Source organism: Seriola aureovittata, chromosome 10 (genome assembly GCF_021018895.1).
Source record: "Seriola aureovittata isolate HTS-2021-v1 ecotype China chromosome 10, ASM2101889v1, whole genome shotgun sequence".
Taxonomy (NCBI): Eukaryota; Metazoa; Chordata; class Actinopteri; order Carangiformes; family Carangidae; genus Seriola; species Seriola aureovittata.
This window is the reverse complement of record NC_079373.1, coordinates 4,379,257-4,395,060: the sequence shown is the minus strand read 5'-3', so window position 1 is coordinate 4,395,060 and position 15,804 is coordinate 4,379,257. Positions and strand designations below refer to the sequence as shown.

Below are 15,804 nucleotides of genomic sequence, written 5' to 3'. Positions count from 1 at the left end.
TCGTCCACTGCCTCCTGCTGAAAAGGCTTCAGTCAGCTGAGCTCTCCCAGGTTAGATTGGCTGTATGATCAAATGGAACGGACCCTATTAGCCACTGAGCGCTCACTTAGCCTAACATGGCTGACCCTTTCGTGCACTGTAGCCAGGAGCTAAAGTGTGGATGATGTCGTTGTTAGCCTTTGTGCTGTACTCACCCCCTGTCGGCACACTGTTAGCTGTCCGCCGCTCACAGGAGCCCTAAGTGCCTGTGACAGTTCTAATGAATAGACATGGCCTCGCTTTGCAATGTGGGAGATTTTTTTTTTTTTTCCACCCAACTGCCGCCTCAGCTTTTAAAAGCTTTACCAAGAACTCTTTAAGACTCTGTCAGCTAGCTGTATTACCACAGCTGGTTGCTGCAGATACAATCCTTTTTGCCTGTTGACTTTCACAACACACAAGCCGAGAGGGTGGAGGTCCGACGCTTTCTTGACAATTTTGCATTTATGTTGAGTCGTGCCTGTATTGTGCGAAGGTTTAGATACAAAGGCTTGCTGCATACAAAGGGCTTACTCTGTACTGTTAAAGCGCTTAAACTGGTAGGCTGGTTATTGAATAGAGTGTTCAAGGCCAGGATGAGGGAACATCAGGAGGAAAAATGTGGGCACCGGACATGGTGTTGAATGGAAACGCTCCTCCATCCTCTGTCATTTTGTAGCTAAAAATACGAGATAGAGAGGATGGGAAATAAAAGCCTGGAATAAACAGAGAAACAACCCAAACAATGAGCTGTCTCTTAACAAAGATGGTCGCCTTGTTAGCATCATTAATCTGAATTCACCTTGTCTCCTTGAGCCCTTCGACACAATGAGGGAAAACACGGTCAGGAGTGGACACACTTATCAATCCAAAGCATTCTGGGATACTGCCTGATGGACATTAAACCCAGTGAAGTGTGCAATCAAGCTTCCTTAGTTTGAAATGACTGAATTACCATTATCTGTATTGTTGTGCCTCCATGGGGCCGACCCGCTGATAACGGGGCCCTGGCATGAGCGCAGAGCCCTCGTGCCAACTTAGTCAGCCATCTAATGTGCCTAGAGCAGCTCTGGCGCCTGGCAAACACTTAACATCACTCTAATCCCCCCCCCCCCCCCCCCCCCCCCCCCCCCCCCCCCCCACACACACACACACACACACACACACACAACCCCTCCAGAGCCAGTATGAATTACTGTAGAATTCATGTGTTTCATTTGCAAATGAGCTCAGGCTCAATTACATCCAGACTGTACCGCTCCAGAGTGGTTATAAAACAGACACCTGTGTGATTCATTTATGAATTCAACTAAAGTAGTTCGTTTTTAGTCTCAGTCTTAAGGACACATCCTTCTTCCAAAGTTCTAAAATATGATATAAGAACCACACTTTGCTTTTCAGTAGAGAGGTTAAAGCGTGTGGAGGGACGAGGCTTCAGTGCACCGCTCACAGATCGGAGGGGACGTTGCTCTCTCATGTTTTTTCATGATGGCTGAACATTGGCAAAGTTGACAGTCAGTCAGACGCTGTTTGACAGTTACCCATCAGCCTGAATACAGATTTGTACACCATCATTTGAGTCCATATCATTATTTTGTTTTTTTTTACCTCACCTCAGTCCATACACTAGATATTTATATAAACCCCAACTACAGTTGCAGATTTGTGAACACCACCAGCTGCCCCTCCCGTCATATGGAAACAGGCAACATCACAGCCTCCAATCTGGTATTAGCGGCAACATGATGATGCATTTCTAGTATCCAACAAACCCAACTTTCCTTTCATAAGTCATCATGACATGTCTTGAATTGATTCATCGTTGTGGAAACTTGAACTTATAATAACTTTACATAATCAAGTGTAAAACACAAAGCCTTTTTCCATTTAGTGTACTTCGCCACGTTTTTTTTTCCTACCCCAGCATCCTGCGTCAGTCTTAAATATGTTTAAGACTGATATGCACGATTAAAGGCAGTGACACGTTTCCTCAGCTTCTAATGATGAGAAATGGAGTCCGACATCAACACACAAATCTGACCTGTCTATTTCATGACAGATTTCTGTATTTGTGCACATGCTCTTGTCATTGGTTTAAAATGGGAGGGGCTTGGTTGGAAGAAGTGTCATAAATTCACCAATCAGAATTTAGCCGTATTTGACAAAGACTGAGGAGCTTCTCACTCGTGTTTCCAGGCCACTGTCAATCAAATCTGATCAGACCACACCCACACTGTCCTGAAGAAGAGTTTATGGTAAATTATAAGAATAAGAATAATCAAAGCTTAGTCATGAGTAATGAATGATAATGAGAAAAACAGGCTTAGAAAACAGGTTTAGAGTTACTGTGTCTTAACTATGTTTAACAAATGAATAACTCCGTGAACTACAGTATACGGCGAGAGGAACAAGTTTGCAGTTGTATAAATCTATATCCTCCACACTTGTGTTGTCTTGAGACCAGTTGCAGCTTCGTTTGCAGCTACTGTTTTATGAGCCTTGTCGTTGCACTGTGTATTTAAGCCTGCCTTGTCCAGTTCGGAGGAGTCTGCACTGTGTCTTGAGTTGAGGCCAGGCCAGAACTGGGCACCCAATCGCCCATATAATGGCTTCCCCAGCTGGAGGAGGAGGTCAGAACGAGGCCAAGCCTTCCTCTAACCCTGTCGCTCTGTGACAATAGAGACATTCTGCCAGGCTTCGCTTTGTTCTCTCTCACTGCTGAAAGCCTGTTTCAACATCTCCGCTGTTACCGCCACTCAAACTGTGCAGTGTGCTCTCCTCTGGAGGGGGGTGTGGTTAGCTGACGGGTTAGGAGGGATGTGTAAACATGTGCATCCTCTCACTTGTGTACCTCTTCAGCGTAAACACCTGTGCTGTAAAAGTGATGCTCCACCTCCACCTAGAACATAAGCTGTGAAGTTCTTCTTTTGTTACAAAAGAACAAATAGATCTTAGCCGTTAGCCCAAGTCTGTCAGTAATACTCTTTGAAGGTTAAATCATCTGCAAGCCTTTTAACCTAAGCTGCAAATGAAGCTATAGTGCATGACCAAACTTTGAACTTACAATGCATGTGAGCCCTGTGTGCCTGACCTGTTTGTGTGTGTGTGTGTGTGTGTGTCTGTGTGTGCGTGTGTGTGTGTGTGTGTGTGTGTGTGTGTGTGTGTGTGAGGGCTCATGGATTCATACACTCAGGTGGAAGTAGTTGTGATGACAGCTTAACAGCCAAGTTGGGTCGGCCGCGAGAGTTAAGCTTATTGGCTAATTAACAAGGTCTTGGCTCTGGCACTATGTTTGCCTTCCTCTATGGGATTGGCAGCTTGAGCTGTGATTGTGTATAGGCAGAGGCTTTGTGTCTGTATGTGTGTGTGTGTGTGTGTGTGTGTGTGTGTGTGTGTGTGTGTGTGTGTGTGCATATAGAGCAGCATTTGGGACACTGATGAAGTCCTCTCAGAACTATCAGGGGCACAGAACAGCATGGTGTGTGTAGAAAGGCTTTACTCTACCCAAACATAAACGTCATTCTTTTATCTTGAACTTTTAATCTACACACTGAAGCTGCATGTGGTGGTCAGCACTGCTCTCCTCAGCTCTGCCAACAGCCCAACTCCCTCCGGACTCCTTGTGGTTGGTTTCAATCTCCTCCCCTGTAATTGATAGGGATCTCTTTACTAATAATCAGCCACAGCCTGTTTGTCTTGAATACAAATACAGGCAGAGGGATATGCCTGGTAGCCCTCTCCTGCTCAGGTTGGCCGCTGGCCAGCCAGCATATGGTGTGGGCGCATGCAATGTGGTTTGCCGGAACAGTTTTGAATCTCGTCCAAAAGAATCATATTAAATAGTGATTTTATCAAGTCCTCATTTTTTTACTAGGATTTCAGTGGGATGCCAAATTGTTCACCTGATAATTTTAGGATCTGGCGAAGGCAGACATGATATAACTGTAATGAAAGATGGATCAGGATGGACTTAAATCTGCTGAAGCACAAACTGTTTCCAGTGAACCGTCACACGCAGGGCTTTGATACACATTACACTGTATCTCACATTTACTTTTCATTTTAAAAAAATGCAGTTTTTTTCTAAAACAAGTATCAGCTGTTAAATGTAATAATGCAACAATGCAAATGATATAAAAATATAAAAAACACGATCAGCAGCACAAATCATTTCTTTTATAAATGAATCTGAAGGTCTCTGGTGCATAATCACAACTGATGCTGTGTCTCAAATCGTGCACTGTCATACTCACACTTTTTGAGTGCATAAGTGCGTTCACATTGACAAGCACAGCAAAATGCAGTGCACTGTAAGCACCTGGATGCTGCGCTCAAAACAATCAAAAAACTGAATGTGGAATTCTGGACAGTTTCCACCCTCAGTGGTTGCCATCTTGACCACGTAGCATAAGGGGAGCTACCTCGGCGACCAAGGACGTAGGACACATGGTCTGGGCCAGTGGCGGTGTAATTTCCATGCCACATGACACAGGAAAGTAAAACATTCATTTTCAAGTCAAGTGAGCAAAGCAGCCAGCAGATATTTTTGGCAAGTGACAATTGAGGTCACATGTTGCGATCATCATTTCCAGAGAGTGCACAACAGCAGCGTTAGATTTGGGACATCACTACCTTGTCAGACGTCTTGCGAGATGCCACTGAGCATACGGTGTATACAGTGAACTACATGTGAGTGTACTGACCGATTTGAGACGCAGCACTGATTTACAGTTTTCAGTACAGCTCTAAACCTGAAACATTAGGCTGCTGTGAGCTTCGTCTTCTGATCACTGAGAACGCAGCAAGATTTGGATTTGTGGGAACATAAAAATTAATTTGGAAATCAGTTCTTCTTAAAAAATATGAGCTCTTTTCAAAGAAAAACCAATTGCCAGATGATTTTTGAGTTTTGCAAAACAGTTTTATGGGGAAGCATAAAAGCATTTTACTGTTAGAGTTTCAAGAGATGATACAAAGAGCAGAAGTGTCACATGTATATTCTTCCTCTCCATCTCATCCTGTCCACTGTTCTGATGTGGACGTGTCAATAGGACCATGATTGGGGCAGAGTGGGGCGGTCAGCTGTGGAGCGACCCCCCACCCCCCCACCCACCCACATCTCTCCTCTGTGACCCAAACCCACGCCAGCTCCCCCGAGGGCCCGACCCAAAACAACGATTCTATTGTGTCTGAACCGCACATTACGCTGTGTGGACGTATGTGTGTGTATGTCTGTGTCGATGTGTGTGCGTGCTAAGTAGGGTAGGGTTTCATATAACATGCCTAAAGTGGAACCAGCAGCCCGGGTCTTGAACTGGTGTTTTGGAAGCGTGCATTTGACAAAGAAGCAATTTTACACCCTGGATCTGAGGGTATGATTGTTTTATTTATTCAGTATCAAGACATAGTTGAATTCAAAAGTATCCAAGTTCACTGATGAAAACTTTTTCTCCATCCAATCTAAATACAAGAGAGAAAGGTCACTTCTATTCACAAACAGACTATTTATATTTATTTAAACAAAAAAAAAAGAGGAAAAAAAATGAAACCCTGAAAAATTATGAGCGGACACAAAAAGAAATAAAATAAGTAATAATATGAGCGCTCTATCATTAACCAGTGAATAGACGTTTTTATTTAAATGAATTAAATAGTGTGAATTTATTTATTATTTTAATTTGTTTGACCTTGTTGCTGCTGCGGCGCGTCATATGCCCCGGCTACAGTAGAGTTTTTAAAGCCCGGCAGTCACTCCATTGTTCTCCAGCTCTCACACAAAGAACTGAGGTAGAAAATATCTGTAAATGTCAGGGCTTTCATTTCTTCTTAAAACAAGTGTCAGTTGAGAAATGAAATCGGCCACTAATAAGATGAGCCATCTGTCTAAGTGTTGTCTCAGTCAGAGCACCTTCATCAGGCCTCATCTTAGCTTTTGTCTAATTTCGAACTCTGTGTCTTTCCTCGGTGGACAAACCTTCACCCTGTGGTTCTTGAACGCTCAGTGGTGGTTGGTGTTTGCGCTGTACTGTGAGGCGGGTCTGACCTCTCAGGCTGCACAGTGGGGATCAGCAGCCCGGCTTTTCTAGCATTAAACTCACACCTTCAGTAGAAACACTATCCTTTGTCCTAATTCAGTGCTGCAGGGCTTCAACCCTGCGCCTGCTCCAGCGCAGCCACCTCATATCACACACACACATACACACATACACACATACACACATACACACATACACACATACACGTACTTTACACTGCTGGGAGAACTATAAGTATTTTTAGCACGGGTGGCCCATAGTGGGAATCAAAGCCCCAGCCGGTCGATGCTGAGGCCTGGCTTAATTCTCTAATCTTGAGGCGAAATAAATATAGTAATTACATTTTGTATGCATTAAAGGTCAAAGGTCATAGCTTCAATAACATATCAAGTAAACTCACTGTAAACCCAAAAATGCTTTTAATTGATCGTCAGTCCCTGCAAAACGTTTTTTTTTTAGGTCAGTAGATTAAAATACTAAAATAATTGAAATAACCTTGCATTAATTTAACCCAACATGCTCGGCAGCTTACAAAACTATTTTATGAATTGCCTTTTAAACATGTTGTAGGGATCCAGTGTGATACAGTAAAGTCAGTGTAACATTCTTTTTGTTGTGGTTCTGTTATAAGCTTCATAAATGAACCTGGATTAGAGAACTGGCTCAACTTTTTAAGCTTCAGCTGCGTTTGCTACCACAAACAAATAAAGACACCATACTCACCCTGACTCACTCCAATATGCTCTCTCCTGCAGTTTCCCAGAGCATAAACAATAACAAAGATAACAATAAGACTTTTGATTATCGATTCATCGCTGGAGTCATTTTTAGAAAAACCACTGGTTCCACCTTCTCCAGTGTCACTATTTGCTGGTTTTCTTATTCTTCTGTGAGAATGACCTGAATGTTGTTGGGTTTTGAAGTGTTAGCCAAAACTAACAAAACAAGCTATTTCATATATGTTTTTTGGGGAACTGTGATGAGCATTTTCACTGTTTTGAGACATCAGACCAACCGATTAAATGAGAAATTGAGAAAATAATTGGATCAAAAATAGTAATACTACATCCCTCCAAGCTTTTGTAGCCTTTTATTACTTCTTATAACACAAACTCCCTGAGTCATGGGAGTGTTTTGTCACATCAGTTTTGAGAAAACTGTAATATAATGGTAATATTCTTTCCTAGAGGAATTAAAGTTGATTCTACTGTTGCACAGTTTTTTTTTTAGGTCAACCTGAATTAGAGCATCGTGCAAAGAAAACATGTGGCTCCTAGAAGTGGCCTGCTCTGTCAGGATAGACTGGGGTTAACACGCGCGCACGTGTGTGTGTGTGTGTGTGAAGGGGGGTGTTGTATGAAAAGAGGGTTACACAGGACCCTACTATCTCTCAGAAACCCACCTTTCCCCCCGCCTCCCCCCCCCCCCCCCCCCCCCCCCGCAGCCAGGAGGGCAGGCTGCTTTCTCAGGCCATGTTCTGCGACAAGAGAGTCTGGGTGTCATCTGACAGATGAAAATAGTGTGTGTGAAATGGAGACCGTGCTAACACGCAGCCAGGCTAACCACTCTGCAGTTTAATGGTTTTACAACACTGAGTGAGCACTGCGAGGCCGTTCAATGTGTGTCTGTGTTTGTGTGTGTGTGTGTGTGTGTGTGTGTGTGTGTGTATGTGTGTGTGTGTGGTATGTGTGTTATAAACCCTCTCTGTGGCATTAAACGTCTCAGCAGTGTAGCGGTATTCTTTAATCAGTGTGTGTGGTGCTCATGTATGTTCTTCAGTGCAACAGTGTTCTCACATCAGTGTGAGTGTGTGTGTGTGTGTGTGTGTGTGTGTGTGTGTGTGTGTGTGTTTCCTCCTCCTGGCTGGCCTGTCTTCTCATGTTTGGACATATGTTGAGTTTTATTTCACTGAGACATCAATCCTGCTGGCCAGCTGTTAGGACAGCTGCTCTCTCTGTGCCTCTCTTGCTCTGTTTCTCTCTTTCACCCTCACTCTCACTTTATCTCTGAATCTTTCTCTCTGTGTCTACCTCTTTCTCATCCTTTTTTCTTTAAATCACTGTCTTCCTATCCTTCTATCCTTGTTTCTGTTTGTTTCTTTGTTTGTTTGTTTCTTTTTTCTTTCTTTCTGTCTTACTTTCTTTCTTTCTTTCTTTCTTTCTTTCTTTCTTTCTTTCTTTCTTTCTTTTTCCTCTCTCTCTCCGATGCTGTGGGGTTTGCAGCTGAAGTCGCACCATTGACATAAATTTGGAAGTGCAAAGTGTAGCTGTCAGCTTCCATTTACACACACTCAGTAGCGAAGTGAAGACACAAAATGTTTTTTTTCCGCCGTGTGTGTGTTACACAAACATCAGGCACCCGCTAGAACATTGGCCTTTGTTATTTTTAACATTAACTAATTTTTCAGATTAATGTTTTTTTCTCTTTACCTTGGCTTTCGGCTGCAGACTCCGCAGTTCCTGAGCCTCTGGCACAGTACAGCATGTGTGTGTGTGTGTGTGTGTTTGTCTGAGTGAAAGAGAGACTGTTTCCATCCAAATGTCAAGTGAATTATAAGGAAAGCTTTGAAATATCACCAAATATAAAACAGATAAAACAGTCAAATGGACTGGCTTCTTGCTTGAAAGAATTGTTATTGTTCTTCCTCATATTGAAACGAAGGTCATATTTCCAGGCTGCACCTGTCAAACACAGAAAAATAACCTATAATGACCATACAACCACAATGGAGACTTGTCTTGTCATTACATATCAGAAACAGCTTATCTGATATTTCAGAGAAGGTGTGCTGACACTTTCAGACACAGTTCAGCTGCTTGATGACATGGACCCAAACTTTACAGAAAACGTGACAAGAAGCTTGTCCACTGTAAAGAGGTGTAATAACATTATCAGCTGCAATAGAGAAGAAAAATTTGAGTTATTTTGTCCAGTTTAAAAGTCCAGTTTATTGTCTGCACAGACAATGATAAGTGGGGCACCACTGGAACTTTATCCCACTTTATTCATCAGTGCAAGTGATGAACAGCTGCATTTGAAAACATGTGGTTCTGTGATTTAAAGTCAAAGATACACGCCTTTGTAAATAAAGAGAAGTTATAGTAATAGTTTAAAGGTCCCATACAGTCTAAAGGTAGATGACCATGTGTTGTTTGATTATAGATCAGGTCTAGGTTCTATATTAATACTGAGAAAGTATCAAAACCTCAGTCCACAGAGAAATGCACACAGCCTGTATTCAGAAACTGAGCCTTAAAACCAGCCGTCAGGACTTCTGAAACTTTGTGATGTCACAACAAAGCAGTCACCGCTCTCAGTCATGCCCCAAACTCCGCCCACCTGGACCCACCATCCAGCCTTGCCAGATTTGGTTTCTCTGAGTGTTTACCTGAAATCCGCTATATTTTTGTTTGATTACTCAGAAAACAGTCAGCCAATCAGAAGAGAGGCTCAGACCCTCCTCTCTTCTGATTGGCTCATTGACCTGTTGTTACTAGAGCTCCAGAGAGAAGCCTGAGAGAGGAGATGTAAAACTACACTGAGATGGTTTTTGGTTCTTTAAACTACAAATATATCTTCTTATGGATCAACAATTCAAATAAAACAATGAAAGAGAAATATGGACCTTTAACATTTTGGGTCTTTATGCTAAGCTAAGCTAACCACCTGCTGACATCTCTCTCTTCATATTCAGCTCACAGACATGAGTTCCCAAAATGTTGAACTATTTCTTTAACTCCAACTTTGGTAAGAAACATCTGTGAGCATCAGTCGAAGATAAATATTATGCCTTCAAACAAACCAGATAAAATATTCAGCAATTTATCCAGTTCACTTGCAGATTCTGAGTCGATTCGGCATGAATTTGGCAACTATGACAACAAAGTTCTCCATAGCAACAACAGCTGACCCTTGCGGCTGTTGAACCAAAGTGCTGGAAAAACCACGATTTCCCCAAAATTAAAGTTCATATAAGTAAAACTGGTGGCGGTAACTTAAATCTTGTTACCAGGAGAGTCCAGTGATTATTATGTTGAGAAACACTGCGGATAACATTAAAACTAAATGTCGACATGGCACTATTCTACAGCTTTGCTCTACTTAGGACATTTTACTGAAGATTCGTTCCATGAGAAGCTTCTGTCCACATGGAAACAGAGAGAGAGAAAAACAGAAGGAGGGAAATGCGAGAGACTCAGTCTGAGTGGAAGCCTGTGGCAGACTGTGTTGTTCTTGGCAGTGGCTGTTTGGGAGTGTTGATGCTTGCCCTGCCACACACACACACACACACACACACACACACACACACACACACACACACACACACACAGTAAGTTGCCTGTGGCTCATGTAAAACACCCATAACACTGTCTCTTGGCAGGTTGGCGTAGGGACAGGTGATAAAAGTGTGTTTACCCCAAACACTCGCCGCCTCGCTCGCTGCCTCGGCACTGATTTACTACGACTCTCCGTCTTTATCAACTTCTTATCTCCTTCACCTTTCTTCTGTCTTTCCTTCACTTCATTTTACTGCTCGCTTATCCCGTCTCTCTGGCTCTTCTTCCCGTCTTTCCCTGAAACCATCTGGTTTACAACCAATTAGAAACTGATCTCTAGGTTAAGGGTTACAAAAACTTTCATGTCCAATAATTTTTCATTGAGGAAAATAAAGCAGTTGCCAAATGTTAAAAATAAAACACTTTATCATCAGCATCTATTGGTTTATCATTAATGTATTTCCATGTATCAATATTTGTACATCATTTAGACGTAAGGCTCCTTACTTTCTTTTTCTCTTTTATTCCCTCTTCTTCATTTCTGTACCCCCCTTTTATTCTTCTTTTCTAGCTCATAACACTGAGTACTTATGGAAGATGAAACAAGCATCTTCATCATCCTACTCCTCAGCTCACCTACCACATCGTTGTATCTTGCCTCTCCTATGTTTTTCCCACTTCCTTTCTTCCTCCGCTCCTCGGCCCATCCCTCCTCACTCCCCCTGCTCCTCTTCGACTCATCCATCTCCGGCATTTCTCCTTCACTTGATAAAAAAGCCGGTGTTCGGACAGCTAGGAATTTTTATCCACCCTCCAATCTAAACAGTACTTGATCCCCGAGTCGGTGGTGGGGACAGATAGCGAGCCATCTAGGGTAAAACATCTCCCTCTCATCCCTCTCTCTTCTTTTACCTCTTCCTCGTCCCCCTTCCCCATTTACATCTCACCCCTCCCCCACCCTCCCCACTGTCTCCTCGTCTGATCTGTTTATTGGTACGGGGGGTATAAATTGTGAATCAGAGTACACACAGGCCTGACTTATGCAGATGTGTCTTGGAGTTACAGGTTGTATTTTCCTCCCTAAGTGCTCCCATAAATTGCGGCTCCTAATTTTGTTTTATTCTAGGCCCCGCTGAACGAGCGCACTTTAGGTCCCGTGATGAGAAAAAAAAGCCTCTCATCCCAGCCCCATCCTCCAGCCCCCCCCCCTTACAGGCTGTAAATATCACCAATTGAACCAAATGTACACAAATACATATCCAGTGGAGCCGCTTGTCCAGTAAATCTAAAAAGAATCGGGTGTTTTCCTTTGTCCTGAGGGGAAATTGTATTAATTACCTTATTTTACTGCAGCGAGGGCCATCTGTCTGGAAATACCCGCATGTGGGAGATCATCAGAAATCACTGTCATTTTCAAGTTGTGTCTTTGTGTTGTAGCCTGTCTGCCACCCCCCCCCCCCCCCCCACACACGCCCTCCCTCCCCTTTGTTTACATTGATCCCATGTGATCTGGACGGCTGCATTAGCTTATTTACAACAATCATAATCCTACTGTAAACATGCAAGGCTTTAATGGACTCAATGAGGAAGTTGTGCTCGGGCCGGTGGACGGCATCTCATGACTACACAATGGGCCCATACGCACAAACCAAACATTAAGCCATTCACAATAGGCCATGTGCCCTTATGAATGCCTATAGCGCCTTTTGTCAGGATAAAGGCGCCACAAATGAGCTATTGTCTGACTTAACCATTCTAAATCAGGCAAGACCTCAGGGGCATGTTTTCCACACAGCGCCGAAGAATGTATCCCTTTTGTGTGTGTGTGTGTGTGTGTGTGTGTGTGTGTGTGTTTGTGTTTTTTGGACATCCTTGGTGACTGAGGGGCCCTGCGTGACCGTGACACTATCTGTGGCGCGTCCGCTGGCATGCAAACCAGAGTGTCACCTCAAACTGAAGTGGTTGAAGGAGTAGATGAACGTCTACAGCATTTACAGGTTAAATCCTTAAGATTTCAGTCCTGTTGATTTGGTGTCAGCTGTCAACCCTGAAATTGTGTTCATATACAATCAAACTGTTTTCTCAAGTTACGTTGTGATGGCAACGCATTCGCTAGCTAGATGATGTTTAGAGACGATGTCGGGGGGGGATGGTGGGTGACTGTCACACCACAGAACAGAGTTTGCATCCACAGTTCTGTCTTTTTCGAGGTTGAGGCAACAAAAGCACTTGAGTTAAGATTAAGGAAACTGCAGTTTAGGTTGTATTGGAAGTTACTGTGAACTCTTTCTGTTTTAATCCAGACCAAGATCTTCACATTAGCCTTTAACAAGTGCTATGAGTCAAATTACAAAGTGTAAAAATGCTGTAGTCACTAATGGATACTATCCTGTAAGATCAGACATTTTGGCTGAAAACAAATACATTGGCTCTGAACATTGTACTGATATGTTAACAACATATCCTATTATATTAAGATAACATGGTTGCAGTTTTTTCTACAAAATTTACTTGCTGTTGCAAATTAGTTGTATATTAACATAATATCTTGGAGACACCTGCATCTGCAGTAACTGGCAGTAGCTGCAGGTGTAGGTGAAGTGACACATGTACTGACCGCTGAGGACAGCACACACACCTACTCTGATGGGCGTGCAACAGAAGAAGAGCACCTCATGTGCCTGTTTGAGGCGCACCTACCAGGAGCTGGGAAGAGTCATTGTGTGTGTGATGTTGTCTTAATAAAGAAGACGGTGACAATGTCCGATGCTGTAATCCTCTTCGTCACGTGAAAAACATGCATACACTAGGCTTCATCCAGCATGCGCATGCATCATTTCCTGTGAATCTTGAGCCCGAATACGTGACTTCAATCTTGCAAGTGGACACTGACAGGAGCAGTGGAATCTTTTTACTTTTACGGCCGATTCTGAAAATTGTTGAGCATAAAAATGATTAAAAAGGGGTTGTAAAGTTTTTTGTTTTGTATATACAGTCTTAATCTGCAAAGAAACTGGTAACTATACATGTCAAATGAATGTGATGGAGTTAAAATTACAATATCTCTGTCTGAAATTGACTGACGTGAATGTAGCATAAGATGGACAAATGTAACTAGTAATATAAATGTATTCAGTTACATTTCACTACTGACACCTGTCAGCTTGCGCACTCCACTCTGTGCACATCTGTCTGTGTCTTCATGGACATCACACTCAGACTCATGCTCGTCCATGTGCAGATGTGTATGTCTCCGTTCGTCTCTCCGCCTGGTGAAGAATTGAAAAGTTCCCATTGTTGGAGTAAAGTTCACAGCAGGACTCTGACTGAACAAATGAGACCTTATGAATCTTATGAGACCACGTGTCTCTGATGTCTATTATCCTGAGGCTATGAGACACATTGTGAGAAAGAAAACAGCCACAAATAAGACCCTGTGTCAAAAACAATGCAGACATTCTCATTTGGTCAGCTGGATGGCTGCTGCATTTTTTTTTTTTTTTTTTTGAGGACAGGAAGGAGGAGGAGACGGTTCCTTGTTTTTATTTTTGGAAATCGAACAATTCATACTAATTGGTTCTTTTCTCTCTTGTACTTTTTATCTGTCTCTTCTTTTTCATTGCCCACTTTATCCTCCTCTGTCTTTCACTGTCTTTAGTGGCTTTAACAGTTTTATGCATCATCTTCTTAAAATACATCAAATCTTTTTTAATTACTTCAAAACCATTTACAAATCTGAACAGTTGTCATTTGAAAAAACGTGACACTGATAAATTTGGATTTTTCATTGGCCTCAGTGACTATCAGGTCCTTGATGAGTCAGTATGGAAAGCTCTTTAAAGACAACCAAAAGTAAAGGCGATTATTTTCTGTCTTTGTGTAGAACCATCTTGCATGGAGAGGCTCCTGTCTAAAGACTGGAAGGAGCGTGTTGACCGGCTGAATGCCAACGAACTGCTGGGGGAGGTCAAAGGTAAGAGTCAGAGAAAAAAAACCACACCAAGGCCACAGCTAAAACTAAAAGAAAGAAAGAAAGAAAGAAAAAAAGAAAGATGAAAGAAAGAAAGCTTTAAAAGAAAACTTGCAGATCCTCAGCATCTGAGGGTCCTCTGCTTATTGTCTGTGCTTGACCAAAAAACCAACATCATCATTACAAAACAAGCAAATGGTATGTGTACAGTAAAAGGACACTGTTCCTCAAAGCTAAATTGAGGGTAAGAAACGGTCAGATGTGCTGTAATTCTCTCCTCCATGTGTATACATTGAGCATGCGTCTGCATATGAAAGCAAGAGAGAGTAAACGGTCTCCAGGCCTCCTACCTGTCACTATAGAAAGAGCGGCGGCGGCTGCTTTAAACAGCCCAGGTTGTAATTGTAACTTTGATTAAAGGGTGTGTGTGTTTGAGGGGAGAGGCTACACTTGCTCCAATATTTTTGTCCGCATCAGCAAATAGCGTTTATGAAGCTATAAATCGCAGCAAGGCAAATATATTCTTGACCTGCTCTGGTATTCAAAAGTGAAAATAGCAGCATTGTGGGGGGAGGGGGTCTCATGTTAAAGTGGAGAGCGAATGAGATGCATGTCATCCCCTGAAAATAAAAGAAGGCAGTCATTTTAAATGATATGACTAGAAAGAAAAGTAGATTTTTTGTCTTACTCTCTTCATGTCTGATTGTTTTCTCTTGCTTGTAAAGTGTAGGTATAGGTAATTGGTGTATTGATTACTTCACCTCTATATATTAAATTTTTTGTTTTTAAGCAAAAAAACAGGAGACTATCATCTTTATTTTAAACACTAAAATGATGTAAGTCACATTTTTTTTAATAACATTCAATTAGACAAAAATGTCAGCAAAACACATTTTACAAATACCATTTGCAGAAACTGTGTGGTTTACTGATGACTTTCCCCCGAACTGGTGAATAATGAACCATTCATTTCCATTTTCTGTCAATGCTTTTTTTTTTTTTTTTACTTTCTATAGTGATTTATATTCTTAATCATCCTTGTTACCGTATCACACGTTTTCTTCCTTTAGTGGTGAATATGTGAGAAATAAAAGAACCTGGGTTGTTGTTCTTTTTTTTTTTTTCATAAAAATGACATTTAAAGGCAGTGAGTCTCCGGCAGTGATGCTCACTGTTTCTGATAAGTGCTTGCTGCTTCTAGTAAGTGATAGGAAAGAGAAAACAATGTTTGTTTGATATCCCACTGATTTCCACTGAAATGTTATGTTGAGGTTTTTGTAACCATGACTCAGTTTATAACTCAGTCACGAGCAGCGAATCACAGCAGCTGCAGTTTTCTTGAATTATGATGATCATCAGTGATTTGCTCTTACACCTGCTGAATGAAAGACAATTAATAGACAGAGGTGAAATACATGTAACTTTATGAAACTGAGAAACGCTTCCCGCTCCCTGAGCTCCAGTGGATTCTGTCTGTGTGTAACATTAGTTGGTAACGGCTCCG

General features: G+C 42.1%; 1 protein-coding gene across 6 annotated transcripts in view; it reads left to right on the top strand.

The window, feature by feature from the left end:
- LOC130176085 (transcription factor SOX-6-like) overlaps positions 1-15,804 on the top strand; it is a 118,561-nt gene that overhangs the window by 48,927 nt on the left and 53,830 nt on the right. For 5 of the 6 annotated variants that reach the window (XM_056386951.1, XM_056386953.1, XM_056386954.1 and 2 more), the window contains one exon: positions 14,214-14,303. The exons of the other annotated variant lie outside the window; for it this stretch is intronic. In XM_056386951.1, coding sequence (XP_056242926.1) covers positions 14,214-14,303 — 90 coding nt within the window. The remainder of the gene's footprint in view (positions 1-14,213; positions 14,304-15,804) is intronic. 6 annotated transcript variants of the gene reach the window in all.